General features: G+C 35.6%; 1 protein-coding gene across 1 annotated transcript; it reads left to right on the top strand.

Annotated features, from left to right (window-relative positions):
* Positions 1-322: 322 nt before the first annotated feature.
* On the top strand, positions 323-15,293 carry LOC127878422 (unconventional myosin-IXAb-like). The gene is made up of 7 exons (XM_052424947.1): positions 323-433; positions 608-686; positions 1,754-1,991; positions 2,853-2,991; positions 3,584-3,702; positions 4,763-4,887; positions 10,444-15,293. Exons 1-7 carry the CDS (start codon positions 323-325, stop codon positions 11,283-11,285), a joined length of 1,653 nt encoding a protein of 550 aa, XP_052280907.1. The 3' UTR covers positions 11,286-15,293.
* Positions 15,294-16,692: the final 1,399 nt, after the last annotated feature.

Raw genomic sequence — 16,692 nt, 5'->3', positions numbered from 1 at the left:
CATTTGGCAGGTACAGATCATTTTAAAGGGAAGTAATATTTTTTAAAAGGGATATAATAAAAAACCAAAATTATATCAAAGCGATGCAGTAGGGGGCATTGTGTTTCTACGAACCACATCTCTTGTTCTCTATTGCTATAGTAAATCTTATCTGTTAATGTGGTGTCTAACAGCCTTTAGCCCTCATCAGAGCAAACATACTTTGTTAGCTATTGGTTCATCGGGAAAGTCCTGCCTTGTCTGTAAAGCATCAGCTGTTGTGGATATGAAATTATCATGATTTTACCATTAATTTAATCTCCAACCAAAACATGAACAGTGTATGTATGATCTGTTTGAGAAGCTCTCCAGTGGGCAAGACTGGAACAGGGAACCTGTGTCCATGTTAGAAACTGCAAACTTTGAAAACATGATCTTTAATTTTTATTTCAACGTACTAAATCACGCTTTGTTAACAGAAAATAAAGTTTCACTGAATAAGCTTTTATCTTATTATTTATTTTAGCATAATAGTTGTGGAAAAAAACACACACAATTAGCCTCAGGTATTATATTGTATATTTTCAGATATTAATGTGGATGAATTCCCTGTGCATGTGTTGACAAGCACACTAAAACGTTCTTCCGTGAACTACCCGAACCACTGCTGACATTTGACCTTTATGATGAGTTTATACAGGCTTCTGGTATGTTATGCCTGGTCTTCTTACATGACTTTGCTGTTTCTTTTTGTCTTATTAATTGTACTAAATGTATCTTTCTAATTTCATATTTATATTTTGGACGAGTCAGACTTAAAGACTTAATCTTTTATTCAAAAGACTACTGGAGGTTTACAAGAATTGCTCTCCTGATAGGATATTTTTTTCAAATATTAAAATATTGACCATTTTTAGCTCGGCTGTTTTTGAAGAAAACCCGAGGTATTGTCATAGCCAGCTCATCGTCCGCCGTCTGCCGTAGACGTCGTGCTAAAACCTTAACATTTGCTCTAAAATCAAAGTGCTTCCACCTACAACTTTGAAACTTCATATGTAGATGCACCTTGATGAGTTCTACATGCCACACCCATTTTTGGTCACTAGGTCAAAGGTCAAGGTCACTGTGACCTCTAATATAAAACTTTAACATAGGCTCTAAAGTCAAAGTGCTTCCACCTACAATTTTTAAACTTCATATGTAGATGCACCTTGATGAGTTCTACACGCCACACCCATTTTTGGGTCACTAGGTCAAGGTCACTGTGACCTCTTATATAAAACTTTAACATAGGCTCTAAAATCAAAGTGCTTCCACCTACAACTTTCAAACTTCATATGTAGATGCCCCTTGATGAGTTCTACACGCCACACCCATTTTGGGTCACTAGGTCAAAGGTCAAGGTCACTGTGACCTCTAAAAAAAAAAAATTCTGACAAGCTTTCGCAGCCGAGCGTGGCACCCATTATGCGGTGCTCTTGTTAATAATACTTTTAATGCTAGATCAATATAATATAATCTCTGAGTAAAAATATTAAATTGTTGACTTCTTCTTTAAGTATGATGTGTATTAAACGTACTCATTCTAGACAAGAATCCACGGTTTCCTGCTACTTTAATAATAATAAAATACCACATTTATATAGCGCCCTTTTAATGCTTTTCAAATTTAAAAAATTGATTGTTGCTTTGAATATTATAACACATACATGTATGCATACTTCTGAGAATACTATTATTATGCCAGCCGTATTTTCTGCTTTAAACTCTTTAGAAATAAAGGATGAGCGTGAGGCCATTCAGGTGTTGTTCACGCTGACCCAGAAGTTGCCCAAGGTCAACCACGATGTACTTGAGCGCCTCATATTCCACCTTGCCCGTGTCATTCAACATGAGCCCAGCAACAAGATGTCTGCCAATGGGATTGCAATCATATTCGCTCCATGTCTGCTGCGCACTAACAAGGCAGTGCAGGCACAAGAGCTGCTGAAACAAATCAATAAACAACAGCTGTAAGTGGTTTATTGTCCCCTACCGGTTTCACTGGAGGGGACTTATGATTTGCGTTTAAACTTTAAAAGTTCTTCATAGTTTTGTATGAAACTTGAAACAGGGTCAGATGGCAATATGGAGATTATACACGTTTTTTCATTATGTTCCTACATCAAGAATTCTGGTTGCTATGGGAACAAAAAAAATATTTAAAAAATCTGACAGTGGTGGAGCCGTTAGGGGACATATATTGCTTGGCAATAGTCTTGTTATTTTAGCCAAATTTAAGAAAAATTGGGCTTATAATGCATTTGCGTTAAGTGTCATCCCAGATATTCTTTGCAATCTGCACAGGGACGACACATTCCGATTTTATGGGACTTTTTGATTAAAGGAAGTATTTTCTAAACCATACAACAGTGTTGGCGGAAAGTGTCCTCTCATCTCAGCCTGTCCAGACTTTTTAGGCTTATCACAGAGGACATTTAACGCACATGCATTAAGCCCAGTTTTCCCAGAGTTTGGCTTATTATTTTGTGGCATTTGTATATGAAAGTTAAAGTACCACAATTCAAGCTATGGTGGTGCTTAATATTGAAGCTGCTGATATTTAAATAAATCCTGGTTTTGGAAAGGCATACCAGACTTCTCATAACATATGTTGGAAATTACTAAGCAGCTGCATCATGCGAAAATGGGTTTTAAGCCATATGCATCCTTTGAAGATCAAGAACAGCTCTGCAATCACTACTCAAGGTTACGTGGTCTCATCAGCAGACATGGTTGCTCCTGATCAGATGCATATGACATAATACCCATTTTTGCACGACATGGCTAAATTAGTGTTTGCAAGTACTAATGTAGTTCATGAATAACTGCAGGTGCATCGAGAAAATCTTGAACGAACAAGTAAGGAAGTATAGGGAAACCCTACAGGATATTAAAATAATCGACCAAGCCAAGACTACTGCTGAAGAGAGATTGACCAAAGTTCGGCAGAGTATTAGGGCAACTCAGTCTGTAAGTTGATCTGTCTATAATTTGTATTAGATACTTTTTAAGGCCATTGACTTCAGACCTGTTCTTTGTATTTTATCACAGTTTATGCATGCAAAAAAGGGTATAGTGAATTTTTTCTACTAAAGCAAATGACAAAAATATCATTTTGCAATTTTCCATTTGCATTCTTCTTCTTCATTTTATCTTAAATATGATATGCAGTATCAAAACTAAAAACATGTAAAAAAAAATGAACAAAAAATTGACTGATTTACATTTATGTGTTTTCACTATGGGTAGTTAAGCATGCTGCCCGTGAAGCCTTGTTTGACATTAAAGCTCACCTTTCTGAGCTTAGGAGTAGGTTTTATTAAGGCATCTAAAATTTGTTTTTGTACCGATTGTTTTCTGTTATAACATAACATTCTGTTCAATCTTCATTTGTGCATTGTCTTGGGAAAACTGGGCATTTGCAAAGAGTATCATCCCCCATCACCTGTGCTTTCTTAACAGGCTAATTATTGACAACACTATCCACTTTTATGGTATTTTTCCTGTTAAGGCACAAATCTAGTCTTATTTGCTGGTAACCTGTCTGTCTGTGTTTGTACAGAAGACAAATTCAAAGTCAAAGAAGGACGTGGAGTCTCAGCCATTGGAAGAGGACCCAGAGAGCCTGGAGGAACAAGAGAGAGTGATCAACTCTCACATCAAGTCGCTCAGAAAAGAAAAGTAGGGTTCATGGTTTTAGAATTTCACGGTCTTTCCAAGCACATCAATTAAAATAAAATTTCTGAAATAAATCAACTCTCGCACTAAGACTCAGCAAAGAGAAGTAGGAGTCATGGTTTTAGTATTTCACGGTCTTTCCAAGCACATCAATTTAAATAGATTGCTGAAATAAATACAAACATGATTAGGATGCAAATTTGAATATTATTGTCAGAATGTCACAAATGCATTCATGTGCACATACAATGCCAAGACAAATGTAGGCTAAATTCTAAATAAGAATATAATTAAGTTAAAACTTAATGGAAGGGACACGCTTGGTTCACTCGCTGCATGATAATATTTTATTGAGTACCTTCTTACAATTAACATTAATAGTTTGCCTAATTCAGAAATGGGTCTTATGCCATTGCTCATGACCAGCCTGCGCCTTGGCACAGACTGCTTAGGAGCAAGGCTATCTGTAAAAGTGAACATGAAAAGATTGCGTGTCAGGGAAGGTCTTAAACAGACGGCACAAGTGCAAAGGTTGTTCTGGAGCTATGCCCTACCCCATATGGCATAAGACCCCATTCTGAATGATGTGGGTCATTTTTCATGACACTGGAATAGATACAATTTAACCCTTTTCCAAGTAAAAGCTAACTGAAAATGGCTATGTGCAAACAGCATAAAACCAGATCAGCCTGCGAGTTACTCAAAGTTTGTTCAGGTTTTATGCTGTTTGCTGCTTATCAGTATTTAAGGGCTGGAACTGAAACCTTTAAAACTTTGATCTTGTAAGAAAGGCCTTTAACTAAATTACATTTTCTTAGGGACTACAAACACGTCAAAAAAGGTATTTAAGTTGGAAAGGGTTAATGGTTAAAATATAAGTTATTGCCTTTTTGTGTATTTAGCATTTCCTAATTTATTATTAAAAATTGTGTCCATTATATGGCACAGAATATCATCTACCATTCATGCATCTTAAGGGCCAAAATATGAAAGGAAATGTAATAATGGTCTTTTTGCTTTTGAGCGATAAAGCCACTAACACTGATCTGTTTGTGTCCCACAGGGAGGAGCTCACGTCTGGATTGCCCATGTTTGAGTATCGACACAGCTCCGATGATGATATCGACGACATAGACTCCACAGAAGACGCAGACCTTCAGTCGAATGATTCGCCATTTGACGGCCCAGGTAGGTTTGGAGGATTCATTTCCTTCTTGTTTCCTAGTTTTGTAACACGTTTATGTTGAAAACACCCAACTTTGGCTTTGGCTATTGTTTTTTTATAGATGACCGTTTCACCAGTTACCCCCCTAATGTCTTCACTTCCAATCTCTGTGTTTTTGTGTAGATTTTGTAACAAATAATTGGTCCATTGAAGTTTAATTTTATCGATTTTAGTGAAAAAAATAACAACTATTTTCTTTGCACTTTCCATGCTTATTTTTTAATTTTAGAAAATTTGTAGTTAAATAGTTGTATTAATATTGGTTTAAAAACTTTTAACAAGAATTACATTAATAATTCTGGAACATTCTTAAGAAAGTTGAAAATATTTTTTTTATGGGAACTATTAAATAAATTCAACAAAAAATATTATACATTGATAAGCAGGGTTTTGCAGATACAAATAAATTGTGTTGTTCGTTTAGGATTAATCTTTCTGTGGGTTCATTAGTTTGTTCACTATCACTACATTTTGGTATGTTCATATGTGTTAAGTTATACAAAACCATCTCTTAAATGAATGGAAAAACCAAGTACTCCCATGTAATGTATTTACCCTGAAGTAAGTGTTTGTTACAGAAGTATTACAGATGATTTCGGTAGTATTTAGCCAAGAAAATAAATTAGTTTTTTATACACGTAATTCCATGGTCAGTTTATGTATCTTATTGTGTTTATGTATCTTACCTAAATGCAGCATATTCTTATTACTGTAATTAGAAAGCTAATAAATTATTTGGTAAATTTTATTATTGAAAAAAAAAATTGTACATGAAATATTTCAATATAATACGCATAACATAATGACTTTTCTTTAAAGAGACTCTTTTTTATGCTGCTGGTAGGGTGTTTATTGGAGTCGCACTGTCTGTCCGTCCGACATTCTGTTTTCCGAAGGTTTTTTTATGCAATATTGAGCTGGTTTTTGGTGTGTGAGTCTACCTACATGACCTATTGATGAAGTGTATGAAAAATTCAGGTCCATTGCTTTTTGGTGAAGTTATGGGTCTTGGACTTGTTCAATATTGTAACTGTTTTCCGGAGGTTTTTTACACAAGGTTTTCAGATATTGAGCTGAGTTTTGCTATGTGAGTCTACCTACATCAGCTGCAGATGAAGTGTGTAATTCCTTCTGGTCCATTGATTTTGGGGGAAGTTATGGGCCTTGGACTTTGAAATTTTCTCTATTATAACAGTTTTCTGGATGTTTTTTTACGCAACGCTTTCAGATATTGAGCTCATTTTTTGGTTTGTGAGTCTGCCTATATGACCTTCATATGAAGTGTGAAATTGGTTCTGGTCCATTTGATATTTGGTGAAGTAATGGGCCTTGAACTTAGAAATTATCTTTATTATAGCCTTTTCCGGAGGTTTTTTACACAAAGCTTTCAGATATTGAGCTGACATGACTTGCAGATGAAGTGTGGGCTTAGGTTTGGTCCATTGATTTTTGGCTAACTTATTGGCCTTGTTTGCTCTAAAATAGCAGCTGTGGGACTTCAAAACGCAGTAGGGGGCATTGTGTTTCACAAACACAGCTTGTGTTTCAAAACATGGAAAATCAGTTATTTCTCACACACTACACAAATAAAATAAAAAAAACGTAAGCAATTTTAGAAGCGTTGGATTGGAATGAAAGGTATTGAAATCATCCATAATATCTTCTGTAAGTAACACAAGGGTTCCTTTGTGACTATATTCAACATGTATTCAATAAACAGATGTTTACACCTTAAGTCCATATGTAAGTTCTGAAACCGATTGTAGGAGTGGAGATGCTCATATAACACCCCCTCTACGGTAAGGTTATCTAGCCTTTCATGGTCTCTCCTTTCTTTGTTTACATATATCTTGTTTTTTACATCTAAACTGTTTGCCTTTTGTGGTTGGTTTTCCTCCTATACTTGACTCATTTTGCCCGTATTAATGTGGTAAGCTCACTTCATGTTTACTCTCAGCACGTCTTAACCCTTTACCCCTTAGATACGTATTTTGACGCATTTGTAGTCCTTAAGAAAGATCGATTTAATGAAATACCGTTCTTACTAAATTCAAGTTTTAAAGGCTTCATTTCCAACCCTTAGTTTCTTATGCAGCAAACAGCATAAAACCTGAACAGACTGTGAGTCACTCGCAGGCTGTTCTGGTTTTATGCTGGTTGCAAAAGCCATTCTCTCTTTGCGTCTTATGGGTGAAAGGGTTAACCCTAGTGTGAGGTTTGACCTACTGCCGTGTAAATGGGCTGGGTTTATCTGTTCACCTGTTGGAGATGGGGAGGTTTAATAATTGTTTTGATTTTGATAATCTTACTAGCACAAGTGAAGCAGAGCTGATTTGATTCGGTCCCCCACTTCCTTTTATACTTAATCCTGGGGATTAAAAAGTTACAAAAAAGGCTTCCCCTAATTCTCGCTGTCTTTAAGTGGGCTTAATGTCCATGCTTGGGATTTCTTTTATACTAAATCCTGGGGATTTAGAAGTTTTAAAAAAGGATACCCATTAATCTCCAATTATTCTTTCCTTGGGCAGATGACTATTAAAGTTGGATCATGGTCATGTTCATCAGTTAGTAAACTTTTTCATGCAAATTATTTGCTGAAGAAGTTTTTGAAAATCAAATTTCATGTCAATATTGGACCTACCTTAAATGTGCTTGTAAGTTCAAGGATCAGAGTATTTGTAATAGAAATGATTTGTTAGTCCTTTTTATGCCCTCACTTTAAAGTTTGGGGACTCCAAGTACTTCCTGTCACTCAAATGTAGACTTTGGTGGTGTGTTTTGCCATCATTGGTGTCAGAAAGTGGTTGTGTTTCTTTAAGGACAGCCTCTAAGCAGTCATGATCAACAATGGGTGAGAGATTTTGTTGAAACTTGTGACTTGTATCCAGTAATAGGATTTGTGCAACTCCATAATATATGAGTCACGCTCTATGAAACCTTTTTTTAGGTGCTAAAGTGTCGTCCCAGATTCACCTGTGCATGGCACTTTCTGTCTAGACTTGTGTATAACCAAAAAAATCCATAAAACTGTAAAGCAAATATCCTTGATAAGCCTATGAGAACTGCACAGGCTAATCTGGGATGGTACTTTATGCACACAAATTAAGCAGTTTTGTCCCAGAGCATAACTCATATGATTGCAAATTATGTTTATGATTCAAATTTATCAGGACTCTAAAGAACATTCTTTCTTAATCTTGGTTTTCTTCCAATATAATAAGGGATGTTTTGAAAAATTTCTGTTTCAGTAAGTTACATTGAATATAAACAAAGAAAGTCTAAACAGATTTTAATTTAGTTGAATTCTTGGAACACACTCATAACATGTACTCTATTACATGAACGTAATGAACAAATTTGCTATTAAGGTTAAGATTGTATTGAATTATAAAAAGTATTTGTAAAAAGTTATTTGTTATGTTCAGTTGCACAAATTCAAAGGCTTTGAGTAAAATAATTCAGTTTAGATATGTTTTGTTTGGTAGTTGCTTCTTTGCTTAACAATTATCAGTTCTGTATTGTAGCATATGTGTTTTATGTCATAAATGTGAGCAAGTTAATTTTTTATTAATTGCAAGCCATTTGATTGATGTTTGCAAAGATTAATACAGTTCCATCGACTTGTTATGCTCTGTTCCAAATGTTTTGAATTCAGGCTTCACATATACACCAGATATATACCAAATGTTGGTTCTATGCTTTGGAGTTGAATAACTTTTGTTGCAAACGATCTCTAGGAGACTCTCCTTGAAATCTTCTGACTGGAAAAAATGGGTCTTAATGCATTTGCATAAAGTTTTGTCCCAGATTAGCCTTTGCAGTCTTCACAGGGTCTTCAGTGATGACACTTTTAGTAAAGACTTGATTCTTGATTAGGAGTGACTTCTTTTAAACAAAAAATTATATGAAAGGGTTAAGTTTTGTTCCTGATGAACCTGTCTGGACTGCACGGGCAATCTGGGACAGTACTTCATGCAGGCAATCTGGAACAGTACTTCATGCAGGCAATCTGGGACAGTACTTCATGCACATGCATTTAGTCCAGTTTTCCGTACAGGCTTATCAGGGACGACACTTTCTTCTTTTATGATATTTTTCGTGTCAAGAAAGTCTCTTCTTAGCAAAAATCAAGTAAAGGCAGAAAGTGTCGTCCCTAATTAGCCTTTGTGGACTGCACAGGCTAATATGGGACAACACTTTACGCACATGCATTAAGCCCTTTTTCATAAAGCACGGCTCTTATATAATCTCTTTGAATGGAAATCCTGTGGATGTTTCTCTATAATTGCTACTTTCCTATCAGCCTGAATGTTTCTCCTTAAAAAACATAAACAGATATGCTAATAATATATTTTAGTTAGGAAAATAACATGAGATTTTTAATAGTTATTGGTGATTTCCTGTACTTGATTTTGTTTTTCCAAATTGCCATGCTTGTTGTAGCTTTTGCATAAGTATATGAAAGATTGTCTTATAGTTTTTGCAACATGTTTATATTTATTTATGTGTATACAGCCGCTATATTACATAAGCACAGGTTGGGGTGACAATGCACATTAACCGATCAACATGGAGAATGTTTCGCTTCTCAGTAAGAGGAATTGTTGGTGCTATGTTACGGCAGATAAAACTTACGTGTTGTTGTAGATGTAGATATGTTTTATTTGTGTAGTTACACACTGTTAATACTTCAGTTACTGTGGTTACTAACTCTCTATAAACATATGATTTAGTCCTATTTGTCTATTTAATCTAGTTTTCCTTGGTGTTGTTCACATAGCTTTGTACCTAAGGTTCTCAAAAAAGTAAGCCTTGAATACATTACTAAATTGAATCAAGTTTCAAATAACATGGTACATTTTGTTTAATATTACAACTTTTGCAAATGTAATTCATGTTCTGCGCTTACTGGTTTTTAATTATTGGAAATTTGAGAGAGAAAAAGTATTATTTATTGTTCAATCAGTCTTCACGGTAATATATTTTAACTACTAGCGCGAATTATGATGCTTTATTGGAAACAGACAAAAAATCCAATAGCCCAACTATATAAATTATTAATTTCTAGTAGCCCGATTAACATTTAACCAGTCCTGGGCTGTCCGGCTTATAGTTAGCGTGAAGACTGTGTTCAATTCTTAATTGTATAATATATAAGGCTCCAATATATTTAAGCTGGTCTTGGCAAAAACTTGGCTTAATGCAAGTGCATAACGTGATATCCTTGATTAGTTTGTGCAGTACACACTTGTTAAACAGGGATGACATTTTCTAATTTTATGGAATTTTTTCTTTAAAGGAAGTGTCTTCTAAACCAAAAATCCAGTCTAGTCAGAAAGCATGGATCCAAATTAGCCTGTGTATTTCATTGCATTCCTGAATAGCCTGAACTACATACATTAATCTGGAACAATACTTTAAACACATTAAGCCCAGTTTTTACATACACATGTAGACTGACTCATATTTTTTAATGACCATATATAATGTAATTCTAGAAGTGATTGTGTAATTTTCAGCCAAAGCTCCTGCTTCACTAAACAAAACTGTGGGTGATAGAACACAGCACTCTTCTGCAACACCAACTTCTCAGATCACCAGTCAACGAAGAGTCAGTGAAGGAGATGTTATTGAACTAAGTGACCTCAGCAGTCTTGACCTCAATCAAGGTCAAGTACAATCTCCAGCCAGTGGCATGTTGATGAGCGCTCTGTCTGACAGAGAATTGGCGCAAGCTAAGAAGTATGTCTATGTGGAGGAGGAACACTATGACAGTGACACTGGGCATATGGAACAGCTGAAAGACATGCCTGTGGCATACACTGTTTCAGTGGATGAACGACAGCTAGATGCGCTTCTTGATCCAGTGATGGGTGAAAGCGCCCTGGCTAATGTAAAAAACGGTAGTGAACATTACAGAAAGCATGCAAAATCACTGGATACCAGTGTGATTGGGAAAAAACTTATGGAAAAAAAGAAAAAGCCACCAACACCAATGGCTTTCTCAGGAGATCCAGATTTGAAACCAAAAAGTGGTGAACCACCAGCACAGGTGCTAATGAGACTTACCAAGCCTGCTCAACTTTCTAAAGACACTAAATATTCTAGGCTGAGCCTTGACATTGATCATAAATCATGGAACTGGCGTAAAGAACTTGCCGAAAGGCATGCTGAGCCAGACAGTGCAATATTTGGATCCCCTCCGTCTGAACTAACAACGATGCCATCTCCTTCAAAGTCACAGCACACTGCTAAGTCTAGTAGAAAACAAAGCCTGGATTGTGCTCACTTAAATAAAAGTAACAGCAGCCTGAGCTTGATGGACACTAGCGACTCAGATGACGGTGAAATTATGGTCTGAATTATTACCTTTGCATCTTTTGCTTGAATGTACTGAAGTGCACTTACAGGTCAACTTCTCCATAGTGTAATATAATATATAAAGTATTTAAAGTGTATATGGACTGCTTTTTTGTCTGTACTAAATATATATGTATAATGTTATTGTGCATTTGTACATTTGTATTTAATCTTATAAATTTTAACTTATCTATGTTTTAAATATTACAATTCAGTTCTATGCTTATAGTTATATGCTTATAAATTGTCTGTGATCATTCATAAAATTGTTCCCAGCAAAACCAGCTTTATAAATGAAGAGAAACTGTATCGCCAATTTAAGATCTAGTCCACGAGGCAAGAATCCAATCTTGTTCTATATGCTGCATCATGCATGGTTTTGTGGTCTAATAAGCAGAAAGGGTAGCTACTGACTATTAGTGCTATTAGCAGATGCCAGGGCTGGTTTGGAGCTAAGCTGGTCTCATTTGGTGTGAGACCCACTTATATGATGCTGCTCATTTGTAGTGCATACTACAGGTCATTGATGTTCTGTAAGTATCTTGTTCTTGTATAACAATGAAAGGCTTGTTGCCATTATCCAACGGGTCTGTGTATCCAGTTTATTCACTCAGTAGTGCTATAGATGAGGCTCGCAGGCTTGTTGCCATTATCCAACGGGTATGTGTATCCTGTTTATTCACTCAGTAGTGCTATAGATGAGGCTCCCTCTGGGAAAACCAGGCTTAATGCATATGCATAAAGTGTCTTCCTATATTAGCCTGTGAAGTCTGTCAACCAATTTTGTATTTTCATCTATTTAAAATCAGCAATTAATACAGAAAGTGAAGCTGATTGTAAAATATTTTGTTGTTAATTTCTCTCACAAATATCCATATATGCTTGTTGATGAAGTTGTTTAGTGCTTTTAGCAGTACTGGTAACTTTTACTTTGTTGGTACACGTATTGTTGTTTGCACTGCTTGATAGAGCACGCTATTTAACTTAGTTGGGCAATGCCTGACAGTAATATGGTCAAAAGAAATGCAATAAGGTTGCTGCTTGAACATTATATTTCAGCAATAAAACTAACATTATTTATATATGTCTTGCAATAGTATAAATGTTAGTCAGGCTTTCAACAGTTTGTTTTAAATAACTAATAAATCTCTATAAATTCATAGCATATATTTCATGTAAATGTTCAAGAATAACAAAGTTGATTTTTTATGCTCCCCCAAATTGTTTTTTGGGGGAGCATATAGTCGCCGCTTCATCTGTCCGTGCGAGTGTGTGTCCGTTGGTGCACAATTTTTTTTCCGGGCTATTTCTCAGCAATTAATGACTGGAATTCAATTAAACTTAATGGGAAGCTTCACTACCAAGAGGAAATGTGCATATTATCAGCCGGTTCTGGTCGGATGATTTTTCACAGAGTTATGGTCCTTTGAAATTTTCCATTAATTGTACATATAGTGCAATTCTTGTCCCCCCAACTACTGACTGGAATTCAATGAAGCTTTATGGGAAGCTTAACTACCTTGAGGAGATGCGCATGTTATTTGTGGGTTCTGGTTAGATGATTTATTTAGAGTTATGGCCCTTTGAATTTTTTAAGTTGCTAAACCATCCATCGTATTATTTTGTCCAAAGTTATGCCCCTCAAGACGTTTCCTTTTATCTGAATATATAGTGCAATATTGTGACAAAAAAAAACTTTGGGGAGCATCACCCGTCTCAGACGGTTTCTTGTTTACTAATTACTGCTGTTTTTTGTATGTTTAAGAAAGTTTGTTGACCTTATTCTTTCTAATTATTACATGCTGTAAGCCATGGCGTCATGATACAGAGAGCGAGAGTTTGAACCATACAAACCTGTAGTCCAAGATTCTGTAGCCACTAAAAGGATAAACATATGAATATGAAAACAATCGAATCTTTATGATTTGAACATTGTTTCATGTAACACTATTGGGTTGGCATTAGTTTGCCAAGTAAATAGCCCATGCTTTGTGAAATGGGGGTTTAATGCATGTGCGCAGTGTCGTCCTAGATAAGCCTGTGCAGTTTGCACAGGCTAATCAGGGACGACACTTTCCGCTTTTATGATATTTTTGGTTTAAAGAAAGTCTCTTCTTAGCAAAAATCCAGAATAGGCAGAAATTGTCCCTGATTAGCCTGTGCGTTAAAACTCCACTTCACAGAGCGAGGCTGAGATGTTTGTTTCTAAACCACAGTGTAAAGTATGATCTTGATTCTTGCATAGATCAGGAGCCCTAGTTAGTGTATAGCATTTCCTATAAAATATGCTTCAATCAATGTGCCAGTCTTTCCTCATAAAATTCACCTTATAGTCTTCATGCATGAATAGACTGTTATTTTGTTGTTCAAATGTAAATGTTGTCAAAGAAAATTTCTTCAATAGTTCACAGTTAAAATGTGATAAGATGCATTAAATAAATTGTGATAACTATTACTTGATATTTCTCTTGAAGCATTGTGCTATGTTTAGTTGATAAGTAGTTAAGTTTTTACATTATTTGTGTTCAGATGTTGAAATTAATGTTCACAGTTTGCTTTCAAATAATTTCCAATTTTGTGTGATGTGATTATTGTATGAGAGTAGGTTCAATGAAACACCTTTATTTTTAGCTCACCTGAGCACATTGTGCTCATGGTGAGCTTTTGTGATCGTCGTCATGTGTTGTCTGGCAGTTCCAAAGACGTTTGCCTTGTAAACACTCTAGAGGCCACATTTAATGTCCGATCTTCGTGAATTTTGGTTAGAAGATTTTTGCCCATGATATTTTGTACAAGTTTGAAAATGGTTCTGGTTGATTGAAAAACAAGGCCGCCCGTGGGCGGGGCATTTTTCCTTATATGGCTATATATGACTTAAGTTAAACCTTAATTTTTGTTATTAACAGTTTTGAGGCAACATTTATTGTCCAATCTTCATGAAACTTGGTCAGCAGATTTGTTTTAATGATATCTTAAATGAGTTCCAAAATGCCTCTGGTCTGTTGAAAAACATGGCCGCCAGGAGGCGGGGCATTTTTCCTTATATGGCTTTTCTAAAACTTGTTGTGCGGCGGTTCCAATGACATTTGCCTTGTTAACACTCTAGAGGCCACATGATTAATTGTCTGAATTGTCTCATCATCATGAAACTTAGAAGATTTGAGCCAATGATATCTTGAACAAGTTCAAAAATGGTTCCAGTTGCTTCAAAAACATGGCCACCAGGGGGCGGGACATGTTCCTTATTTAGCTAGAATTAAAACATATTAACACTCTAAAAGTCACATTTTTTGCCCAATCTTCATAAACGTTGGTCACAACATTTGTTTTTATGATACCTTGGATGAGTTCCATAATGGTTCTGGTCTGTTACATTTATAGTTCAATCTTCATGAAACTTAGTCAGAACATTTGTTCTTCTGATTTCTTGGGCTGCACAGAACAGGTTAGTTTCTTTGTATCTCAGGTGAGCGCCTTTGGGCCTTTCAGACTACCTTGTTTTATAGCTAACACTATTTATACCGGTTTTGGGGATTTACAGTTCAAAAATATTGGAAAAAATAGTTTTAATGGTTGAAAGAAAAGATTATTGTAAAGTCTGGTACAAAACTCTCTTGAAAATTCTGTTATAGGTTCACATATACGTGCATTAGATTTAGATGTGATTATTGACATATTTTCATCATTTTTCCATTTAAATTGGCTTCCACTCAATTTCAGCACGTTATGGTGCCCCTGTTTTCCCGTTTTTCTTTTCATGCATCTGGGATCTGAATGTGATGAGCTTAATCCTGCAAACAAATACATAATCATGTTCTAATTGCATTGTTTTCTTTTAAATGAGTGAGAATGTATCAACTAAACTTCATATTGTCAGTTTTGTTCTCAAATTGAGGATTACATAAATATATTTTTCATATAGCAATGTAAATTGTTATTGATGTCATTTGTTATATATATATTAAATAACTTTCAAAAATGTTTGTTACATAAAACATTTAAATATAGACCGTGTTGTTGGTCCTTACTTTTTTATGAGAACAACTTTGATAAAACCTGAATTGAGAATTGAGAAATGCAGATAAATAATATACTGCAACTTGAAATATGTTGTTGACAATAGTGAATCAACAGAATCAAGGGCTCTTATAATTTGTATCGACTGTGGCGTTTTTCATGGTACTCGACTGTGGCGTTGTTCATGGGTAAATGGAAGACGGTCCCCTTGAATCAACATGAACATATGTTCATTGTAATACTAAAATATTTTTAGAGGCCCTTAAAATAGTGTACCACAATTCACTCCTAACACGATCCGAGTCCTATTTCCAGATATCACTGGGTGGGTATAGAAGGCATCTTTTAGTGCAGCCAATATCACTTTGAAAAATGTTTGTTACATAAAACATGTTTTTGTCCTAACTTTTTTATAAGAATGATTTTGTAAATATCTTAATTAAGAATTATTTAATTGAACAAGAGCTGTGTTTGTGAAACACAATGCACCCAGTGACCTTGACCTTCGACCTAGTGACCTCAAACCATGTTTGATTGTAGATCTCAATGAGGTGCATGCACATGTGAAGTTTAAAGAACATAGACCCAAGAGTTTTCATTCGATGAGCAAGGTTAAAGTTTTGGGACAGACACACACATACAATGACAGACAGACAGGCCAAAAACAATATATCCCCTGATCATTTGATCTGGGGGCATAAAAATATTGACCTGGCCCTGAGAAAACGGGGATTAATGCATGTGTGTAAAGTATCAACCCAGATTAGACTGTGCAATAAAAACAGACTGGTCAGGGACAACGCTTTTTGTTTTATGGTATTTTATGTTCACAGGATGTTTCCTCTTTACAAAAATCAACTATAAGCGGCTAGTGTGTTTGGCCCTTTAACTGTGACCTTCATCATTGAGCTTTCACACGGGCTTTTTACACAACAAACAATCTGTGCATGTTTACCAAAGTAGGTCATTTTAACTTTGCATGATACATGATACACTGACAGACAGGCTGCAGGGAAAACTTATGGTGCCTAAATTTGACGCTATTTCCAAGCATGATATTAACGTTTGAGCAAGAGACAGAGTATTTAAATTCCCCATGCCCTTTCAACATGGTAACAATGTGTGGTAAGTTTTGGTATAAATGCATGATGAATTACAAAACACGTACACTGAACCGCCTTTGTGACAGCTATATCAAGCTGATCACATGGAGCTTCATACAAATTCTTAAATGTATAGCAAGCATAAGATAGAGCCCTAGAAACAGTATTTTGATTAAAAAGAAATCTATTGAAATTGATGGTTCAAAAAGTCATCCTATGAAATCCGCCACCTAATGGGGAAGATAAATCGTGGCTTTCAACACAGCCTTACAATATAACATACATATT

Source organism: Dreissena polymorpha, chromosome 4 (genome assembly GCF_020536995.1).
Source record: "Dreissena polymorpha isolate Duluth1 chromosome 4, UMN_Dpol_1.0, whole genome shotgun sequence".
Taxonomy (NCBI): Eukaryota; Metazoa; Mollusca; class Bivalvia; order Myida; family Dreissenidae; genus Dreissena; species Dreissena polymorpha.
This window is presented reverse-complemented; position numbering and strand designations above follow the sequence as displayed.